Source organism: Tamandua tetradactyla, chromosome 2, assembly GCF_023851605.1.
Source record: "Tamandua tetradactyla isolate mTamTet1 chromosome 2, mTamTet1.pri, whole genome shotgun sequence".
In the NCBI taxonomy this organism is placed as follows: Eukaryota; Metazoa; Chordata; class Mammalia; order Pilosa; family Myrmecophagidae; genus Tamandua; species Tamandua tetradactyla.
In genome coordinates, this window is record NC_135328.1 from 17626727 (window position 1) to 17650006 (window position 23280).

At 40.1% G+C, this 23280-nt stretch overlaps 1 protein-coding gene across 5 annotated transcripts in view; it reads right to left on the reverse strand.

Annotated features, from left to right (window-relative positions):
- The window catches only part of TEX10 (testis expressed 10), a 95338-nt gene extending 85435 nt beyond the window's left edge, over nucleotides 1-9903 (reverse strand). The window contains exons 1-5 of one of the 5 annotated variants that reach the window (XM_077140285.1): nucleotides 9236-9621; nucleotides 7933-7993; nucleotides 6259-6447; nucleotides 4056-4768; nucleotides 3408-3651 (exon numbers count right to left, since the gene is read on the reverse strand). In XM_077140285.1, the coding sequence (XP_076996400.1) occupies nucleotides 3408-3651; nucleotides 4056-4768; nucleotides 6259-6438 (1137 nt within the window). In that variant the 5' untranslated portion in view covers nucleotides 6439-6447; nucleotides 7933-7993; nucleotides 9236-9621. The other 4 variants (XM_077140277.1, XM_077140272.1, XM_077140281.1 and 1 more) reach the window with 4 other exon arrangements.
- Nucleotides 9904-23280: the final 13377 nt, after the last annotated feature.

Sequence of the window (23280 nt, forward strand, 5' to 3'; positions counted from 1 at the left end):
TATAACAAATACATTATGCCAAAACTAAATGTCAACAAGCAGGGGATATGAGGAAGGGGTAGGAGATTCTTTGCAGAAGAAAAGGAAACATCTTCATATAGATTGTGGTGGTGAAGGAATGGCTATGTGATTATACAAGGAACCATCGATTTCTTTACTTAGACTGGATTATACGATGTGCAAATAAAACTTAAACAGAAACAAATGCTGAAGAAAAAGTAAAGGGTTGAACCTAGTCACTGTTGGTAGGGAACAGCCCTCTGGAGGGCTGTGTGGTGATTCTACAGGAGGCTAGGAGTGGGGTTGCCATATGATCTGCAACCCTGCTAGGTATGTACTTGGAGGAACTGAGAGAGGGGACATGAATGGACATTTGCACACTGGTGTTTATGGCAGCAGTGTTCGCAATTCACAATGCATGGAAGTGGTCAATGGTACAACGACTGAGGAATGGAAGGGGGAACTGTGGTGCACACATACAACTGACTACTGAGTGGCTATAAGAAGGAATGAAGTTGAAAGGCACGCAACTAGGTGAATGAACCTTGAGAACAGTATGGTGAACGAAATGTCAGAAACAAAAAGACAGGTATTATCATGCCTCACTTATGTGGACTGACCATAACATACAAACTCAGAATAGAAGTCAGGAACACAGGTCGTAAGGTTGGGGCCTATCGTAAAGGCTCCAAGATTGTAAGCTCTTACAGCAATCACACATATTCAGGAGTTATAACTTTTTTCTAAATTCTGAGATACTGAGCTATTTGTATATAACCTGGTTGTTCCCTGAAACTTCGGTTATTTATGTAACACCTCAGAGTCAAAGTTAGAGTTCTGAAGCTATGAAAGCCCACTTTACCCCATACAGCAACTGTTAAAAAAAAAGCTGAAAAAGTGGTCATACTTCAACTGGATATATGATTGAAACTGATTAGGATAGGATTAAGGTAAATCAGAATATAGGGTAAAGGATGATATGGTCCATATTTAAAAACTTCAACTCCAATGTGAGAACAAAGGAAGAGATGTTTATTTGGTGCAAAATTTATATTCTGTGTAACACATCACCTAATCTAACTTCTATGGTCAGTTTATTTGAATACCATAATTACATAGAATCTTGAATAGGGAATAAGATCTTGTTGGTTTGTCCAGGTTAGTGTGATGCCTCGACATATCCCAGAGTAATTTGGACACTGAATAAAGAAGTATTTGCATAGTCCCCCTGAGAGACTGAAGAGAAAAGAGGAAATATTAAACTTTCCCATCTGGGGAAATCCTGATATTCTCACAAGGAGTGGGGACAACTAACTAATTCAATAGGCTGAGCCCCTGATGTTGGGGCTCATCCTATGAAACATATTCCTGCAAAGGAGAAGCTAAACCTACTTAAAATTGTGCCTAAAAGTCACCCCCAGAGGACCTTTTTGGTTGCTCAGGTGTGGCCTCTCTCTCTAGGCCAACTCAGCAGATGAATTCACTGCCCTCCTGCCCTATGTGGGACATGACTTCCAGGGGTGTAAATCTTCCTGGCAATGTGGGACATGATTTCCAGGGATGAGCCAGTATCAGCATCATGGGATTGAGAAAGCCTATTTGACCAAAAGGGGAAAGAGAGAAATAAGACAAAGTTTTAGTGCAGAGACACTTCAAAGAGTTTCAAGAGGTTATGCTGCAGGTTATTCTTATACACTGCATAGATATTCCTTTTTAGTTTATGGAGCATTGGAGTGGCTAGAGGGAAGTACCTGAAACTGTTAAACTTTATGTATGTATGGCTTTTACAATATGATCATGTGACTGTGAAAACCTTGTGTCAGATGCTTCCTTTATCCAGGGTATGGACAATTGAATAAAAAACACAAAAAATAAATAATGGGATGGGGATAAGGGATTAAAAAAAAAATCGGGGTAGACTGCAATACTAGTGGTCAATGAGAGGGAAGGGTAAGAGGTATGAGACGTATGAGTTTTTTCTTCTTATTTCCTTTTCTGGAGTGATGCAAATGATCTAAAAATGATCACTGGGATGAATACACAACCATGTGATGATATGGTGAGCCACCAATTGTATACATTTTTGTGCATGAAGATATCTCTACAAAAATATAAAAAAAACAAAATAGCCTACACGACAAAACTGCCATACAGGAGAGCAAGCCTTACTTTCTCAAAATCATACACTAAATCCCTGACCACAATCAACTTTTTGCCAATGGGGGCAAATGAATCAGAAGACAAAAAGGCTCAAAACAGAAATCAACAAAATGTCATCTTATTTGAAAAAGTAATTCACCAAACTCCCTACAAATAATGGAAAATGTTTAAACAGCACTAGTGCAATCTCAAAGAAATACATATTGCTTTTCAAGATTAAAAAAAAAGCCATGAAACATTGTTTAATTTATCCCAAGTCTTATTTCGTATTGCACAGTAACTCATTTTAAATTTCAGCTTAAAATAAGAAGAAAACAAAAACCTGCCTTCTCAGTTTTTATGTAGGCAACTCCAAGAATTGATGCATGCTTAGCCAAAAGTCCTTGCAAGAACACTTCTATAAACCAGATGCTCTAGCTCTAAAGTCTTGCTCCTGCAACTGTCCTTTTAAGTTGGCTACTAAATTAATTTAACATCATATAATTTCAGAGCCTGTTTTTCCTTAGTTGCGCAGCAAAAGAAGAGCAAATTATGGCTAACTGCAACATCCTTAAAAAAAGCTATCAACACTCAAGTTTCCCTCAAACAGAAGGCATATATTACACTCACCAAGAAACATGTCTTTATTCTCAGCTTTCTAACAAGGTGCTATATGACCTGGAATATATTTAACTTCACTCACACCCTACCAATGACGACAACACACTACTATAAAGGGAGCTTTAAAAATATTTTCTGATTTTGAACCCTTTGCCAAGAAAAAGCAAAATTGTGCACATTAAGTTTTTGCAGAATATCTTCTCTAAACAGTCTAGATTCAAAACAACTCAGCGTTGGTTATGAGGTCTTTAGTCCATTTCTGTTAAACTCGCAGTGTGACATAAACTAGAGCAGATTAATAGGCAACTTTTTTTTAATCCTGTAAGAGACCTCAGAAACTAGAATGCTCCTACCTAATCAATCTGCCATAAACCATACTTTATAACACTGTAAGTTATATCTAGTTAAAACAAATGTGAAAACTTAACTTAAAAAAAGTCTTTTAAATATATTCACTCACAGATAATCGCCTCACAAAATTATTTTTTAAGTTGTAGTTTGGGTTAAAAGTAGAAAACAAGTTTAAAGTTAAACACTAGGATTCTTTTGGAAAATGCTTAACTTGTAAGGAGTAATATGCTGGTTTCTAATCTTCCCATTTATGATAAAGGCATTACTAAAAAATTTAATAATCCAACAATTCTTACCAATTTATGGGTTTCATCATGTTGTTTAGAAAGTTTCCACAGAAGGGAAATAATATTAAGAACTTGCTGCATAACCTGCAGAGATTCCCGTTCTATATCATTTCCAACAGAAGCAGCTAGTTGTGGAGGCACAGCTTCAATCCAGCATTCAATTAGCAATGGAATTATTATCTCAATAAATCCTTTCAAGTTTTCAGTAGATGACAGGCCTTCATCCACACCACCTACTCCTCCAACCAAGTACCTAATAAGGAAGGGTAACAGTGGGGAAAAAAATAATAAATTCAATGATTTAAAAAAAATACTTACTCCTTTCTTAAGTTAAAACGTAAAATATAAAACACCAGTAAATTGAAGCACCACGAACTGATAATTACATTGATCAAGACTAGTAAGAAACATGAAATTCAAAGATAACAAAGCCAATGGAGATTATTAAGTTTTACTTCTCATTCGGCTTTGCCTTTGCTAGAAATGAGTAAATTAATATACTTTCAAATGACTCCTCCCATCAGTAAATAATAAAATCAAATTATGAAAGTTGTGTGAAAGACAACTGAACGTCTTTCCACTATTAGCCATCAATGGTCAGCAGTTATAATTCAATATAGGAAAACTGAGTGTGGACATAACTGAAATCCTTCTTACCGTAGCCTGAACTGTGAACTGACATTTGGCTGTGAACCCCCATTTTCATAAACCTGGATGTGTTGCTGGTCGTTGGCATGTTCCTTCCAGTTGATAAAAATGGAGCTGCTAGTGGCCTGGGGATTTTCTTTTTGTTCCTGAAGTCCTTCACTTTCTCTCAACCTACTGGATCCATCTGCCAAGGCCTGAAGGAATTTACTGAGTCTCACTAAAACTTTCAGCCTCCACTGCTGAGATGTGAGTCTCCGATTAGGGTTTACAGAAAGTATCCAGGACTGGGATCTGTTTCTATTTATCAGTCCTTTGGACAGCTGCTGATGAGAAATAAGTTCTACAAAATTCTTAAGCAATATACTGCTACGGCCAGTTATTAGAGCTGGGTACTGTTCCAGCAGAATATCCAAAACTTTTAAAGAATCCTCCTGAATTCCTTCAGTAATGTGAGTCATGGCGCTAGAGAGATGGGCACTTACCAAAGGAAAAAATGGAGAAATTTGTTCAGCTCGTATTTTGGGGGCCAGGAATTGAAGAAGTTGAACTGCTGCTAATCGTACATTAGCATCTTTATCTGTAAATACAGCAGTCACTTCACTTAATATGTTTGAAAGGTGTGCATCAATTATAAATGGGTATTGAGACAAAAGGTCTTTAAGTCCAAGAAGAGCACTTTGTTTAACCCCAGCATTGTAGTGATGCATTTGTGATAGCAAATCCTATAAATAAAAATAAAATACAGGTTCATGGGCATATACCAATGTATATACACACATATCATGTCACTTTCAAATACACATACTAACTAAAATTATGCTAAGAAACTGAGACTCCTTGGGAGAAAACTACTTAGGTTATCTAACTCTCATTAAGTTCAGAAACATTGTTTTCTCTGCGGAAGAGTTTCAGCTTAATAAAATCATCAAATAATTATCAGTCAGAACTTTTTTCCTAAATTAACCTGCATACATGCTTAGGCATGTTATAATTTAATGTGACAGCAATCATCACCACCATTTACTGAATACCTACCAGAGAGCAAACATTATGGAAGGTGCCTTTATGTACTCTTTAATTTAAAAAAACCCATTCTGCTTAATTTAAGTGGATTTTGGGGTATGTGTATGTTTTAGTCAAAATAAGTAATAACTGACCATTTTACTTGTGGAATAACCTATATAGTTTTTATTTTTAAAAAGTAACTTCAAATAACTTGTTGCCATTATTTAACTTCCAAAGCTTAAAAAGCAAACCCATGAGAAGATAAACAAAATGTGACATAACCATACAGCAGAATACTATTCAACAACAAAAAGAAACAAAGTACTGTTCTGATACATGTTCCAACACCGATAACCTCAAAAACGTTAGGCTAAGTCAAAGACCAGTAACAAATGACCACATATTACCTGATTTCACTTATATGAAATGTGTAGAATAGGTAAATCTATACAGATAAAGCAAATTAGGAGTTGCTTAGGGCTGAGGGGACAAGAATGAGGAGCAACCACCAGTGGTACAGGGATTCTTTTTTTTGGGCATGGCAAGCACCAGGAATCGAATTCAGGTCTCCGGCATGGCAGGCGAGAATTCTGCCACTAAGCCACCATCACACTGCACTAGGTTTCCTTTCGGAGTGATAAAAATGTTCTAAAATTAGAATATGGTGATGGCAGCACAACTGTGGATATACACTAAAAAACACTGAATTGTACACTTTAAATGGGTGAATTTTATGATGTTTAAATCTCTATAAAGCTATTTAAAAATCTTTTGAGCAATACTATTGTTCAAACTTCAACTAACTTCAAGCACTGAACTTGGAGCCTACAAAAAGCTAAGTGCAATGAAAACTCAAAAATGGGTAAGAAAACTTATGTTAAGGATCCTAGTTCTTAAAAAGCTATTAAAAACAGAAAACTGAGACAAACACATCAAAAAGTTAAACACAACAATTATTTCCAGATGATATATTAAACCATCAAAGCATACTCGGGAGAGACGTCAGAGAGTTAGTCTAGCAAGTCTTTTTGGAGAAGGTGGGAAAGATGCTACGGCAACAGAATTTGGGAAACCTATGAACAAACCTCAGACTCAAGGCAAACCACTCCTTCTAAGAGTTAAAACAATTTTTCACAAAAACAAAATGTTTTTGATGACTTCAAAGAAAATTTTGTTTTATTACAACAAAACAAGATGTATGATTTACCTTTATGTTAAGTTTTCTATTGTTTGTTGGAAGTGTTCCATCCTCTTTGAGCTGCTCAGGCAGATGTATAGTCTTCGTTTTAAAGTTTGTATTAGTAGCATTTTCTAACTTGGGTTTCTTTTTACCAACTTTTAGCTTTACTTTTTGAAAATCATCTTGGCGTTTTCTTTTTTTGGTCATTCTTGAATGCTATAATAATAAAGAGTTACTTGAAAACATCACTCATTTTACATAATCAAGAATCGAGGCCAACAGTGAACATGCTCAAGGATCCAAACAGTAAACGGGAAATACTTTTAAGAGTACAAAAAAATCATTTTAAGCAAGAAATATTGTAAAAGGCATCATGAACAACTTGGCAACATCTTGTCACTGGTGTTCCAACATTTTTTAGCAATGGAACCTTTTGTCAAGCAACGTGGTGCATGAAATCATAACATCTGAAACAAAAACACAGCTTTTGGAGGTGTTTTCTCTTTCTTATTTGGGTGCAAAGGTCAGGGTAATAGTGTCACACAAACTTAGTAGAGAGATACCTTTTATCTGCTGGAACACTCCTGGTCCCTAAAGGTCGCTGAGGAACCTCCAGCAATAAAAGAACAGTTTGAAAACTAATGCGCTATTTAACACATCCTAGAATTATTAGGAAAAGTTTCACAAACCAAATCAGGGAACCTGAAATGTGGCCAAGGTTCAGATATATAACAAGGAAAATAAGAGGCATTTCATTGGCAATAAAAACCACCTAATGATCAGGAAAGGGGATGAGCCTGGTTAGGCAAAAATAAAGATAGCAGTGTCTTGAACCAGGAAGAGCTCAGACTAGATATAAAATGGAGAAACAGTATCCAAAAACCATGATAAAAAGCACCAGATTAGGAAATATCAAAAAGAAGAATAAGGAACAATAACAGATAGGCAACTATTATAATAAATAACCCAAGCATAACCATTCCATCTTACACAGCCCCCTCTTCACCACATCCTTTCAACTACATCCAGATATTCTACTTACAAGATTGCTGATCTGCACCTTCTTACCCAATTCCCATTGACATTACTTTAAAGACGTTCTTTATTTCTAGTCTATTTAATAGCTTCCCCACAGGTATTCTTGCCCTATCTCTAGAAAGTCTACTCCTTAGTGTATGTGCTACAACGACATCAAGAGTTTTTCTAAACACAGATCTGATCAAGGTTCAGGAGCTTTCAGTTGCTTTGTACTCCTCACATGACCGACCCATCCTTCCTCTCCAGCTTTATCTTCTCAGGAGCTAACACCACCTGAAAAATAGTCTCCTCTGCCTGGGACCAGCTCAGGTCTTCTCAAAGCCTTTTATAATCCCTGGAAAAATAATGAATTCTGCCTTCCACTAGCATTCATTGGAGTAGGAGAGTATCCAGAATAAATAAAACCTCCCGAGCTATCATAATTATCCTATGTCCAGCTATTTTTTAAAAGCCACATGGTAAACGTATGGGGGGCAAAAAATTTTATTCACGTAAAATACAGACGTTCCTGTGAGACTTATGAAATAGGAGGCACAAGACTGGGCAGCTAATGAGCTTCAAGTTCCTGAAACCCAGAAGGCAATGGCCTATAACATTACATCCAAATTCAAATCATTGCAGGGTTTTACTACACTAGAGCCCTAAGAGTTAGGATGCACTTACAGAGGTTAAGGGCAGATTTTAAAGTCACACTCCGTTCTTTTCCCGGCTCTGTACTTTCCAGCTGCAGGATCAAGAGCAAATACTTAAACTCTGTGCCCCAGTTTTTATCTACAAAAACAAGACTAGCCATAATAACTACCTCATACAGTTGTTCTGAGGTAAGGTGAACAAGGAATAAACAAGTTCATATTTGTAAAATGTTCCAAAATGTGCCTGCAACACTGTTAAATATGTATGTCATAGGTGTAAATGCGTGTGTTTTAAATAAACAAATCTCTTAAAAGTTTCAGGACTACACAAAGTAACTGGCAAAGTAGATATTTAAACAGCTACTCATATCACACCAAGCACATCCTAACAACCATTATTACTACCTTGGCATTCGATCCTCACAAAACCGCCTACTAAACCTATTTTATAGATGGGGCTCCTTCATCAAGGAGTTGGAAGACAGATTCTTAATACAGGACTGAAGTCTCCAAATCCACTCTACCTTATACACAGGGAGACTGAATGGCAAAATGATTCACCTCATTTCATTTATCCTAGATCCCAAGATTTCACCCGACCCACCGCTAGTTATCATCCTCTAAAACACATGAAGAAGTTAAGGCCTAACAAAGGCGATACTCCCCTGGACTCCTTTAGCACAACAATGTTTTTCATTAACAAAGCATTCACACTTGGTGAGCTTTCCCTACAATTTTATTACTAGGTGGTTCTAGAGATGAGAATAAATAGTAAAGGACATTGGGGAAAAAAAACACCCCTCTGCCAATCATCTGGGTTCTTTTTTTTGCCACTACTTACCCGTCTTCTGTCAAGCTATGCCATGTTACCCATCACTTTGTATTAGTCACACTGATGCATTCCTTCGTCAGGAAAATTAAGAGGCTGACTGTTCTCAACTTTTAAAGCAAAGATTACTTTTACAGTACAAAGTACTCTTACAGTTCATTAGAAAATTCTGGGTTTTTCTTTTTTTCACTTAAGATAATCATTCTCGCGACACAGCACATCAAATAGTCCGACTAAGCCACTTTTACAGTGGCGGGCACTGAAGAAAACTAGGAATTTCAGTCTCAGGGGCTCGCTCTCGGCCACAAATTCCTACTTAGCACGTTTTTCTGCCCTAGCGTGTTAGGATTTCAACTAGCTTGCCTGCCACCTCATCACCCTTCCTAATCTCCAACTTTTTCCCCCCAAAATCAAGGCGCGAGCACGCTGCACTCGGCCCTCGGTAGCTCCCTGTCCAACCCTCGACACGCGCGCGCAAACACACACGAGTTTCTCCAAACTCTACCGAGGGGCCCCATTAAAGGCGCCAGGCTTCCTTCCCAGAGAGCAATCGCCCCAGGCTGCGGGGACTCGGCAGCTACTGGTCCCGCTCTGCTCGCAAAGATCCCCCCCAAGCCCGGACGGCCAGGGCCCGAAGGGGACACGGATCGTCCCTACTCCCGTTTCGGCTCCGCACGCCCGAAGTGAAGACCCCGCTGGCTCTGACAGCCCCTCACTCCCACTCCCGCGGAGGCCAGGCGGGACCACAGGCGGGGCAGTGGGCCCCGCATCCAAGCCCGCCGGCCTAAAAGTGGCTCAGACCCGAAACGGCGCGAACCCATTGGGTCACTGCAGGCGCTTCCCACGCCCGTGATCCGTCCGCCCCAGGCGCCGCCCGCCGAGGGCGCCGCACACCGGCCAGAACCGGCCCTGCCCGCCTGGGCCGCGGACCGGGGGGCGACGCCCCCGCGCGCCGCCCCGCACCCGCGAAGGGTCCGGCCAGGGTAGCGGCGGCCGCTCACCTGAAGGCCCGGCCGAGGCCGAAGCGCGGAGGCCGCGAGGTAGAACGTCGGAGTCGGGCCCCACTGGGAGCACAGCGTGCACCGCCCGCCTCAGCCTCCCGCTCCCAGAGAGTGTTTTCAAATCGCCTGGTCCTCACGCGGCCGCGTCTCCTTCCGCCGCCCGGAAATTAGGTGCCCCTCCCCCGCCGCACCGCACCCACGTGACCGCGGCCCGCCGCCGCGCGCAGCCTTGGGGGCGGGGCCGGCACCGGCAGGCCCCGCCCCCGGGGGAGGGGGCCCGCGCGGAGCTGCGCATGCAAGACCGAGAAGGTTCCCGCCAGTAAGGGATCCTCCCGGGCGGTCCACAAGTTTTCAGGCCCCACCTGAAGGGGTGTGCCCTGGCCGCCGCTAGTTGCGAGCATCCTTGAACCAACCCGCTAGACCAGAAAGTTTGGGGCTGCTTGGAAGAGAGGATCCCTGGGGACATTGACTAAAGTTGCAGCAAGTAAGAATTACTTAACAGAAGACAAAATACACCTTACTGAACGTCTTAGTCTAGGACTTTTCCTTAATAATATAGTCTCGGCACTGAGACTTCCGCGACTGAAATTGGGTAGGCCCAGGGAAGTTAGAAGAGAACTTAAAATGCCTCCAAAGGGGATACTAAAACAAGGAGAACGGATCGTTTGGCAGCGTGGCGTGGAGGAAAGAGCCCAAGTATGGAGAAGAGACCGTGATTCAAATTTGTCTGTATGACTTAGCAGGTGTAAGACTTAGGAAAGCTGGCAACGGTATGGAGCCTCAGTTTACAGAGTAGAGATCCAGAGCAATTATGAGACTGAGATGTGGGGAGACCCAGGCATTGGTATAGGACCTTGCTACTCTGTCATCAGAAATAGGCAGCCCTAGAAATCCACCCTGCCAGGGCCGGTCATCATAGCCTTACCATTACCATTAGCCTTGAACCCACCTGTCATGGTCAGGTTCATGTATCAACTTGGCCAGGTGGTGGTGCCCGTTTATCTGGTTGGGCAAGTTCTGGCCTGTCTGTTACTATGAGGACATTTCATAGAATTATTTCTATGAAATAAGGACATTTCATTATCACGTGGGCTGCATCCACAGCTGATTGTATTTGTAATAAGCCAAAGGACGTGTCTGCTGCAGTAACTAATGTTTAATCTAATCATTGAAGGCTTTTTTTTTTCCCCCCATGGGCAGGCACTGGGACTCGAACTCAGGTCTCCAGGGCAGCAGGTGAAACTGGAAGGCTTTTAAGGAGAGGATTCAGAAGAGATGGTTTTTCTTCCTGTTTGGGCCAGTGAGCCTCTCCTGTGGAGTTCGTCCAGACCGTTCATCGCAGTCCTCAGTTTCACAGCCTGCCCTATGGATTTTGGACTCCACGTTCTTCAAAAGTTACATGAGATACTTTTATAAATTTCATATCTATGGATATTTCCTGCTGATTCTGTTTCTCTAGAGAACCCTAGCTAACACACCACCATAATCATAAACCTTGGGAGTCATCTGCTTTGGCTGGTATTGGATGGTATTTAAAGATATGGGACTGAATCAGAAAAGGAAGTATTTATCGCCTGCCAGACTTGTCCCCCCAAACTCCAGACTTATAACTAATAGCTCATTCAACATCTCCTTTGGCTATCTAATAGACACATCAAGATGGCATGTCCAAAACTGAGCTCCTGATTCTGCCCCTGAAACGTCCTCCCACTCTCCCCCTTTATCACTCTGTTGCAGACACATACATATGCTAACTCCAGCCTCTCCCTTGAGTCTGCTCAAATACTTTCTCGGGGGAGGCCTGCCCTGACTGCCTCATTTAAAATCACAACCTACATACTCTGAGGACTTGAAGTTCCTGTTTCTGCTCTACTATATGTGGATGTTTAGCACTCGTCACCTTTTAACATACTTTGTGGTTTACTTATATTTAGTATTTGATTCTGTCCTCCATCCCCCACTAGACTGTAAGATTCCCCATGGAAACTTTCTTTTGTTTGCATTGGCTGATGCATCTGTTCATCCTGGCACATGGTAGGCCCTCAATAAATATATCTTGAGTGAATGTCTAGGAAGCACCTGCTATAGAGTGCTGCTCAGCAAAGAGTAGCTCTTATTGTTCCCTTTCTTCGCTGTAAGAAAGGAGTTGCGGACTCAGATGTCTGAATGGATCGGTGGTGGGGTGTCTGGCCCAACAGCTCAGGTCAGTCTAAGGGAAGCAACTGGTGTTTAGCAACAGCCAATTGTTGCCACAAGGTAAAGCAGATCTTCCCATTTTCAAGAAAAACCATGAAAATCCAAAAATTTATGCAAGAAATCTGACCTTTAACTATTGGTAAGCAAATACATTTTTCTCCTATTTTTAAAACAAGATGTGCAGGCCAAACAAAATACTATGAGCAGGTTGACAGTTTACAACCTCTGATAAGACATGAAAAATGTGTATTTACAAGAAAAGCATTTTCCAACTCTAAGTAGCGAACTCAACGATTATAAGGATTGGTTGCAAAGCTGAGCTAAATCAGATAAATAACAAACATGTAACTAATCCAGGCCCCTGACTCATAGCAGAAAACATCATGTCATGGAGCATACATTCTGGCATTTATAGGACATTCCATTTCCAAAACCATGTCCACACGGCCATGTAAGTCCCCAGGATCTGGGTTCAGAAATTTTTATATTTCATCATCTGGACAACCTCTCCTTTTCATCTATGCTTAGAAGCATCACAAAGTTCTAAGTTAAGAAACTTACTCCAGATAATTTGCCCAACCTGTGCAGCCTCTCTTTAATATGTATTTTATACTAGGGTTAGGGTATAAAACATTTACTTTGAAAATAGGGTTTTCAAATATGGCAAAATATGTCTAAAAAAAATGTAAACCCCACTAATCTACATCTTGTTCATCATAACAAGACAAATAATAGAAGCACAAACATATTAAACTGACTATGACCTTATGTTTCAGAGCTCCTGCTAACACAAAAAGCAAGGAGGGCCTGTCCTGATCGAGATGGGGGAGAGAGGTGCTTCAGGGCTGCATCTCCCACAGGAGCTTGGAACAACAAGCAAGAACTGGCAGAAACATCTTTCCCAAAGCTCCAGAGAAAATTTGAAAGAGTGCAGTAGCAAGGAGAGAACAGAATCAAGCAAAAAGCCATGTAAAAGCTGTAGGATCTTTCCATGCGGGAGACCTGGGTTCAATTCCCAGACCATGCACCACCCCCTCCCCGCGCCCCCGCCAAAAAAACAAAAGAAAAAAAGTGCTACGAGGTCTCCTGCCACCCTGGCTGGCACCTCTCCTCCTCCCCCACTGGATCCAAGTGGAGCCAGCCTGCACTTCCAGTGCAGATTCCTGGTCCTGGTTCCAGAGGGAGCAGAGTGATGCTCAGGCATAACTGGAAACATCTATGTCTGACCAAATCTGTCCACTGGTGGCCCAAGGGGCTTGACATTGTACAACTTGCCCTGTGTGCAAAAAGCATCACAAAGCTTTCCCACAGAACACAGGGGAGAGCAGTCAAGTGGAGGCAGGAGCCTTGGATGCAGGGGATTGCTGGCTGTAGGACATACAGTGCAGTGCCTGGGACCCGGAACCATGAGGAAACTGGTTCCTAGGGAAGAGGGGACATTCAGAACCGTGTAAACTGGGGAATTCCCAGGCACATGCGCACATGTCCAAAACAAGACTCTGTGATAATACATTAAATCTAGTGATAATACATTAAAGATTTAAAAAATTAAAATATCAGAATATCCAAGTTTCAACAAAAAGTTTAAAAACATACAAAGATACAGGAAGTGACGACTCAGGCAAAGTAGAAGATTAGAGTATTATAGACCATCAGTGAGGAGGACCAGACCTGGAACATACCAGACAAAGACTTTTAAAAAATGGCCCTAAATGTACTCAAAAGCTAAAGGAAAATATGGACAAAGAAATAAAAGGAAATCAGGAAAACAATAAATGAACACAGAGAATATCACTATAGAGATAGAAATTATGAAAAGCAAATAAACACAGCTTATTGGAGATGGCAGAAGAAAAAATCAGAGAACTTCAAGACCAGACCACTGAAATCATTCAGTCTAGGAGCAGAAAGAACGAAGCAAGACGAACAGTGCTTGGGGAACCTGTGGAAAATACCATCAAGAGTACCAATATACGGGCGGGCCATGGTGGCTCAGCAGGCAAGAATGCTTGTCTGCCATGCCAGAGGACCTGGGTTCGATTCCCGGTGCCTGCCCATGTAAAAAAAAGAGAGAGAGAGAGAGTACTAATATACACACTGCGGAGTCCCAGAAAGAGAGAATATTCAAAGAAGTAAAGGCTGAAAACTTCCCAATTTACCGAAAAACATGACTATACACAGCCAAGATGCTCGAGGAATTCCAAACAGGATAAACCCAAGTAGGCCCATGCTACAGCATATTATAATCAAACTGACAAATGCCAAAGATAAAGAGAGAATTATGAAAGATGCAAGCGAGAAGCAGCTGTCACATACAAGGGGGCCTCAGTCAGATTAAATGCCAATTTCTCATCAGAAATTGTCTTGGAGGCAAAAGGCAGTGGAATGACATATTTAAAGTGCTGAAAGCAAAAGAAATGCCAACCAAGAATATATCATGCAAAACTGTCTTTCAAAAATAGGGGAGATGCTCTCCACTACATGGGACATGACATCCAGGGGTGGAAGTCTCCCTGGCAATGTGGGAGATGACTCCCAGGGATGAATCCAGACCTGACACCATGTGACCAAATGGGGGAAAAGAAGTGTAATTAACAAAATATCAGTGGCAGAGAGAGTTCAAATAGAGTCAAGAGGCTATTCTGGAGGTCGCTCTTGCGCAAGCTTCAGGTAGACCTTGCTATTTATCATAACTTGCAACCCCCAACCAGAACCATTCCAGCTGATCCTAAAGAACACCTAGGGCAATTTATAAAATTCCATAACGGTTCTAGGCGCTAGAATAACTTGCCAGAAACCTACAACCTCCAGATGGGTTCCTGGTCCAGATAAGTCCTGAAACCTAGAGGGCCCAGCCTCTCCAGAACATCAGATAGTTCCATCTCCCTACCCCATATTAGTGACAGACCCTTGCAGTATCAAAAATTTAGAATTGCCATAGCCCAAACAACCCCATTGAGAGGTATGGAAAGATCAAAGGTGATGGTGGAATTATACATAGGAGATAGGACTTAACAAATGAATATGAATGCTGAATCATTAAAATGATATCTCTTTTAGTCTCCAATATTTTAGAGCAGCTAGAAGTAAAAACCTAAAATTGTGAAATTGTAACCCATGTCAAAGTCTGAAATATGTTCTACAATTAAATTAATTGTGGTGGTGTGCTTGGAAATTTATAGCTTTTTTTGTATATATGTTATTGTTCACAAAAAAGAAAGAAAAAAAAGTCTATTGTGATGATAAAAAAGTGTTTAAGCCCTCTAGCCTCCTATATTCTGGAGCAGCTACAAGGGATTGTATGATAGCCAATGACAAACCCTGGGATCTATCCTGTAATCACTTTTTGAAGAGTGCTTTAAAACTATTGCTTTTTTATTTCTTTGTTTTGTATATATGTTATACTATACAATTTTTAAAAGTTTTAAAAAAAATAAGGCAGATGGCAGACCCTTCCAACATGAAAAAGTTAGAATAGCACTAAAAGTCCAAATAGCACTAAAAAGTGGGGGAAAGATCAAGGTGATGGTGGATTCTTACAGAGAAGGTAGGGTTTAACAAATGCTTATGAGTGCTGAATCATTATGCTGATATTTCTTTAGACCTCCAGCACCTTAGAGCAGCTAGAAATAAAAACCTAAAAGTGTGGAATTGTAACACATACCAAACTCTGAAATCTGTTCTACAACTAATTGTTGCGATGTACTTTGAAATGTATTGCTTTTATGTATATATGCTATTTAAAGAGAAAGAAAACTATAACAGAGAATACAGGATTTAACAAATGAGTATGACTGCTGAATTATTATATTAATATTTCTGTTGGTCTCCAGTATCTTGGAGAAACTAGAAGAAAAAAAAGAAAAATCATGGAACTGTAACCCATACCAAACTTTAAAATCTGTTCTATAACTACTTGTTATTGGAAATGTATTGCTTTTTGTAAATATGTCATATTTCACAATAAAAAAAAAATAAGGGAGAGATGAAGTCATTCCCAAATAAACAAAAGCTGAAGGATTTCATCGCCACTAGACCAGCTCAATGAGAGATGCTAAAGAGAGTTCTGCAGGGTGAGAGGAAAGAACAATAAACAATAGATTGAAGCCTTATGAAGAAATAAAGATCCTCAGTGTTATGACATGGGTAAATATAAATGCCAGTACCACTGTACTTTTGGTTTGTTGCTCCACTTTTTACTTCCTACAGGATCTTAAAAGCTAATGCAGGAAAAAAAAATGTAATGAGAAATCAGTGACTTTGGACTCAATATATAAATGTGTAATTTGTGACAAGAACTACATAAGGGTGGGTGGACAGAGGGGTATGGAAACATAGTTTGTATATACTGTTGAAGTTACCTTAATACCTAGGTATTAAAGCAAACAAGATTGTTACAGATTTATGATGTTAATTTAAACCCCATGGTAACTACCAAGAAAATATCAGAGAAAATGCAAGCTTCATAGAGACAGAAATTAGAATTCAGGTTGCTAGGGATGGGGGCAGGAAGTATGGGGTATAAAATGAACATCCAGAAATCAATAGCCTTCACATATAGACACATTACCCAGGTAGAAGATGGAATGGAAGGAAACATTCCCATTTACAGTAACAATTGAAACAGATAAAATACCTAGGACTGAATTAAAAACTGGATTGGAATATTCCACATCAAAAAGATGTCAATTCTCCCTAACTCAATTATCAAATTGAATGAGATCAAATAAAAACTTCAAAAGGGTTTTTTTTTCCTAAACCTACTAAAGGTGACTCAAAATTATATATAAAAAATTAAACAAGCAGAATAGCCAGGAAAACTTTGAAAAAGAATAGCAATGACGGGGGACCAGCACTATCAGATATGGAAACATTTTATAAAACCCGAATAATTTAAAATGTGGTATTGGTCTATAAATGGACAGACGAACCAATGGAACAAAATACAAAGTCCAGAAACAGACCCATAATTTAGTACATCATAAAGGCAATTTCTCGTATCAATGGTGTAAAGGTAAATGGTTTGCACAAATAGGGAACCATTTAGCAAAAGACAAAGTTGGATTTATACTTCTCCTATTGCATTCAAAGATGGTGCCCCTGACATAGTGCAACAAGGCTGCTTCTGCAAGTGCTGGAAAAACAGCAAAATGCTGCTCAAGAATCAAGTGGCCACTGGATGAAGACCCATTGCTGAAGTAGTGCTAACAGGAGCAGGAAACAAACAGCAGGGAGCAAGTTCCTTCCTCCTCTTCTATCCTCCTAGTCTCCCCCATCTAGTGCCCCCATCAGCAAAGCCCAGCAGCAAGGAGGTTGGCAGAGCAGAAACGTGGTTTGAAGAGTCCCAGTCTGAGCATCGCAAAGCAGACTACAGAAATGAGTTTGAAACTGAGAGATAATATGATAATGACTTCAACTTTAAAAAAAATTAATAACAAAATGAAAAAGCAGAAAAGTTGCACAATATATATTGAATTCAGGCGTTCAGGATATTTCCTTTAAAAAGACAGAGGAGGATTCCAGGGAAGATGATGAAGTAGGACTCCAGGACTGCCTCATCCAGGAACAGATAGAAGTCAGGCAGGAGCTGTGTGAAACAACCGTTATGGGGCTCTACAGGCCAGGGGAGCACTGGACAGCATCCAGGGAAGGGCTGGATGAAAAGGCTGAGAAACTGTGGTGAAGAACTGTTGAGTAATGTACTCTGCAGTGACTTCTGGTGCCCATCCCCCACTCTCAAGGTGGACACCCCAGGGGGCTGCTATGGATGGATAATGTCACAGAAGTCTTCTTCTCCAAGAACAGAGAGGGGCAGAGCGCAGCACTAATCACAGCTTTGGATTGGCAAATTTGGATTGCAGGGTCCTGGTTCGGAGCTGCTGTTCTGCCCTGAACAGTAACTGTTGTGGCTGTGGTTTCAACATTTGACCCTGAAGGTCAGGGTCAGTGGACATTCTTTTTTTTTTTTTTCCATAATGCATCCAATTTATTGAACAGTTTAAGTATGGTTACAAGCACACTGGATAACAAGAGTGTCAGTCACAAGGTTTTTACAATCCGACAGTTACACAATAAAAGTAAAAGCTGGGTGCACAGGTAGTTTAGTGGTTAGAATGCCCCCCTTTCATGTGGAGACCCAGGTTCAATTCCCAGACCATGCACCCAAAAAAAAAAAAAAAAGTAAAAGCTAGATTGTTATACAATCATTGTCAAAGTTCAAGGCTAGTAGATTACAGTTCAGCAATTTTAGGAATTTCCTTCTGGCTACTCTAATACACTAGAAACTAAAAAGAAATGTCTATATAATGAGTCAGTAGTCATAGTCATTTGCCAAATCCTAGTTTCTCAGTTACACCTCCTGCCTCTCATTGATTATTCTCTCATTCTTCAGGGATATCTGGACAATGACCATTTTAACTTCTTCATACCAGAAAGGGGTGTTGACCTTATGAGGTAGAGGAATGAAACTGACTGATATTCTTGAGAAGACTGGTACCTCTGGGTTTCATTGCTTATCTTGCATAGGAACAATCTGAAAGCCTTAAGTTTACGAAAAAATAAACCTACTAAGTAAAACTTGTATAGAATCTTAGATAGAAGTATCTATCTAAGGTATTCTTTAGGGTATTCAAAGAATACTGTTGGTTGAATATCTGAACAACAAAAGATGTTCTCAGAAGGGTGACTCCTAGGCATAATTATAAATAGGGTTAGTTTCACCATTGCAGTAATAAGTTTCATAAGGCCAAGACTTAAGATCAGGGGCTTGACTTATTAAGTTGGGAGTCCCTAATACTTGAAAGAATATCAGGAACTCCCCAAGTGAGAAAGTTTAACAGTTCCACATTATTTTCCAGTCCCTCAAGGGGACTGTTTTAGTTTACAAGTTGCTGGAATGCAATATACCAGAACTGGAACAGCTTTTAACAAGAGGAATTTAATAAGTTATAAGTTTACAGTTCTACGCCTATGAAAATGTCCAAACTAAAGCATTCATGGAAAAATAGCTTAATTCAAGAAAGGCCAATGTTGCTGGAACACCTCTGTCAGCTGGAAAGGCACACTGGTCCCTTGTGCCTGGACTCTGTTGCTTTCAGCCTCTATTCCTATGGGGGTTCCTCACTTTGGTTCTCTGGGGCTGGCTTCATTTCTTGATTTCTCTTGGCTCTCTCTGGGTTCTGGTTTGTTTAATATTTCATAGTGACATCTGCTGAGTTTCAAGCATCTCCAAACATCTGTGTCTTTGTTCTCCAAGTGTTGGCATCTGTGTCAGCTCTGCTCTGAAGTTTCTGTTGACTCTATCATTTCTGAGGTTTCTCCAAAATGTTTCCTCTTTTAAAGATTCTCGTAAACAAATCAAGAGCCACCTAGAGTGGGTGGAATCACATCTCTATCTAATCAAAAGGCCATACCTACAATTGCACTCATCACAACTCCATGGCGATAATCTAATCAAAAGTTTCCAACCTACCATGTTGAATTAGGATTAAAAGAAATGGCTACCCCCACGAGATTGAATCAAGATCAAATGGCTTTTCTGGGGTACACAATACTTTTAAACCAGCACTGGGACTTTGCTAATTTTTTTTTAATTTTGTATCCATATTACTATAGAATGCATTGAGGTATTTTACATTAAACTGTACAGAATAATAAGATCTTATTCACTATTGTAGGTTCCATGTAATTAGGTTGTTTAAATAAACTGAGCATACAGGTTAAATTAGATAGTGTGCTAAAGAAAATTTGAATTTTGCACCAAATAAACACCTCTTACTTTGGTCTTACATGGAAGTTGCAGTTTTGTTTTTTTGTATTTTTGGGGGAGTGGTGGTGGTACATGGTCCGAGAATCCAACCCAAGTCTCCTGTATGTAAGGCAAGCTTTCTACCACTGAACTACCCATGCACCTGGAAGTTGCAGTTTTAAAATGCAGACAATATTATCCTTTGTCCTGTATTCTGATTTACCTTAATCCTAACCAGATCCACTTCATTCATATCTCTGACTGAAGTCTGATCTCTTTATCAGTTTCTTTAACAGTTGCTGTATGGAGTAATGCTGACTTGCAGGGCTGCAGAACTCTAACTCTGAGTCTCAATTGTCACACAATACCTAGATTTCCAAGGAACCACCAGATTATACACAAAGAGCATAGCATCTCAGAATTTTAAAATAACAGTTAAAACTCAGGAGTAGGGCGGGCCATGGTGGCTCAGCAGGTAAGAGTGCTTGCCTGCCAAGCCCGAGGACCTGGGTTCGATTCCCGGTGCCTGCCCATGTAAAACTCAGGAGTAAAGGTGACTGCCCAGTAGAGGTTTAAGGACAGTGTCTGCTTAAGGCTACAGGGAACAGTTTGTTGAAGGATGCTGTATTAGTCAGGGTTCTCTAGAGAAACAGAATCAACAGGGAACACTCACAAATATAAAATTTATAAAAGTGTCTCATGTGACCACGGGAATGCAGAGTCCAAAATCCACAGGGTAGGCCGTGAAGCCAACGATTGTGATGGAGGGTCTGGATGAACTCCACAGGAGAGGCTCACCAGCCGAAACGAGAAGAGCCTGTCTCTTCTGAATCCTCCTTATAAGGCATTCAGTGATTAGATTAAGCATCACTCATTGCAGAAGACAAGCCCCTTTGGCTGATTACAAATGGAATCAGCTGTGGATGCAGCTGACATGATCATGATTTAATTCTATGAAATGTCCTCATCGCAACAGACAAGCCAGCACTTGCCCAACCACCACTTGGCCAAGTTGACACATGAACCTGACCATGATGGATGCCATCTACAGAGTAGTCCAGGAAAGCACAGCTTTGGGGAGCAGTCAAAAAGGCTTTTTGGCATTGTTCTTGGCCCTTTCCCCAGGGTTCTTTGGAGCTGGGCCTGTTTTGGCTTGGAAATACTGATTTGGGAAAGTCTTCTCTGTGGCAAGCCTCCTCCCAGAATTTGCCCTACAGTCAAAAGCAGCCAGATGGAATGAAAGGAGTGCATTAAACACTACAAAGGCAAAACAAAACCAAACAAAGTAAATCAATATTCCCAGAGAGGAAAGGAAGCTTTCTCCAGGAAGCATGAAACAAATTGCACAAATAGTGCAGTTTTGAAAATTGTACCATGCTTTTCACTAAGATGGCACCGAAAATGAAGAAGGAAGCCCCTGACCCTCCCAAAACCTAAGCCAAAGCAAAGACTTTGAAAGCCAAGAAGGCAGTACTGAAAGGTATCCCTAGCCACACACACAAAAGAAGATCCACACTTTACCCACATACCAGTGACCAAGATGCCACATCTCAGATGACAGCCCAAATATCCTCAGAAGAGCACCCTCAGGAGAAACAAGCTTGGCCACTACACCATCATCAAGTTCCCCATGACCCCGAGTCAGCCAGGAAGAAAACTGAAGAGGCACACTTGTGTTCATTGAGGAGGTCAAGGCCAATAAGCACCGCATCAAACAGGTTGTGAAGAAGCTCTATGACATTGACCTGGTCAAGGTCAACACCCTGATCAGGCCTGATGGAAGAGAAGGAGTCATATGTTAACGGCTCCTGACTATGATGCTTTGGTTCTTACCAACAAAACTGGAATCACTTAAATTCTAAATTTACATTTTTGACCATTAAAAAAATTGTAATGCATATCCAGGACAAGAATAAGATGAAGAAGAACTGAAAAAAATCTGTTCCGCTAAACACGGGCAATTCTAAAGGTCTAGAGTAAGTTAAACCAAGTGTTAAAGAAAAGCCTGGTGGTTTGAAGCTGTTATGTACCCCAAAAAAGGCCATGTTCTTTTATTCCAGTACTGTAGTACAGACATATTGTAGTGTGACCTTTTGATTAGATTATTTCCATTAAGATGTGTCCCACCCCATTCAAGATGGGCCTTAATCCCCTTGTTGGAGTAATTTATAAGAGGATAAAGGACACACAGAAAAAGCCCAGATTGCTCAGAGTAGCCCCAAAGAAGCTGAGAGATGAAACAGAGGAGAAGCTGAGAAATGAAACAGAGGGAAATACCTAGAGCAGTTTAGAGAAAATTCACAGAAATTATAAATTAATGTAATACCTACAGCTGGTAGTGATGCAGGGGAAAATATATTCTCATACTTTGCTGTTAGGAACGTGAAGTATTACAGCCATTTTTGGAAAGAATTCTAGAAATATATATATATATATTTTATTTTAAATGAATATTCTTTCAAATCCAGTCATCTCATCCTCTGAGAATCTATCCCATAGATATAAAGCATCAGTCCAAAGTATATATTTACAAAATGTTTATTGCAACAATATTTGAGAAGAAAACACTGGGAGAAAAATGAATATCAGTTAATAGGGGAAGAGTTGAATAAACTGTAATTTGTTGACTACTACGGAGCCATTAAAAGGACTGACTCCCCCCTATACCAAAGTGAAATAATTTTTCACAATTTATTTTCAAGTAAGAAAAACCAACTGAAGGAAAGTACATATAATGTAATTTCATTGTTATGAAACAAAGCAAAAAGGTAAACATCTATATATGTGTATAATTGTATAAGATCCTATAAACATGGAGAAAGGTTAAAAAAAAAAAAGATAGGTTAGAAAATTAATATTACTTACCTAGGAGGGCTAGAAGGGAAGAGGGGTATGTAAAAAGCACAAAGCAGTGCTTGAAAGGGTGGGTACCAAAATGTCTAATTAAAATCCCTAGTGTCAAGCATTATTTTTTTTACTATAATTTTTATTTTGAAATTATTTGAGTCACAAGAATTTGCAAATTAGTACAGAGAGTTCCCTTATACCCTTCACCCACTTCTTATAATGATAATATCTTGCATAATCATAGTACATATCAAAACCAGGAAATTGACGTTGGTACAATATTAACTCAGGTACAGACCGCATTTGGATTTCACTCGTTTTTATAACAAGCATTGATTTTTAAATGCATACTTTACAGTTTCCCAGAATTCCCCCAGCAGGTACTGCTGGAAGAAGATACCCATAAGTCCCATTAGAAATTTCTGAGGAAGATTCATTTTAGGTAGTAAACATCTCCATTTAATTTCCTACAAAGTTAAAGAACAAAGAGATCACTTACATAAGGAAGCACATCCTTTTACAAATCTTTTTGTAAAAGTCGTGTAATTATCACAGAGGTTCAATTGTCACCTTTCAGAACCTACACATCTCCACAGCCTCTGCAAATGCTTTCCCACACGTGGGAGTCACTTTGCCCCTCTCACCAATTCTGCTAAACAGGAAAAGTTTGACAACTTCCACAGCTAGAGAGTGGATGGGATGAGAGTTTCTGCTAGGATTCAGGTGGGTTCATTAAACCCACAATAAAAGTCAGAGGTT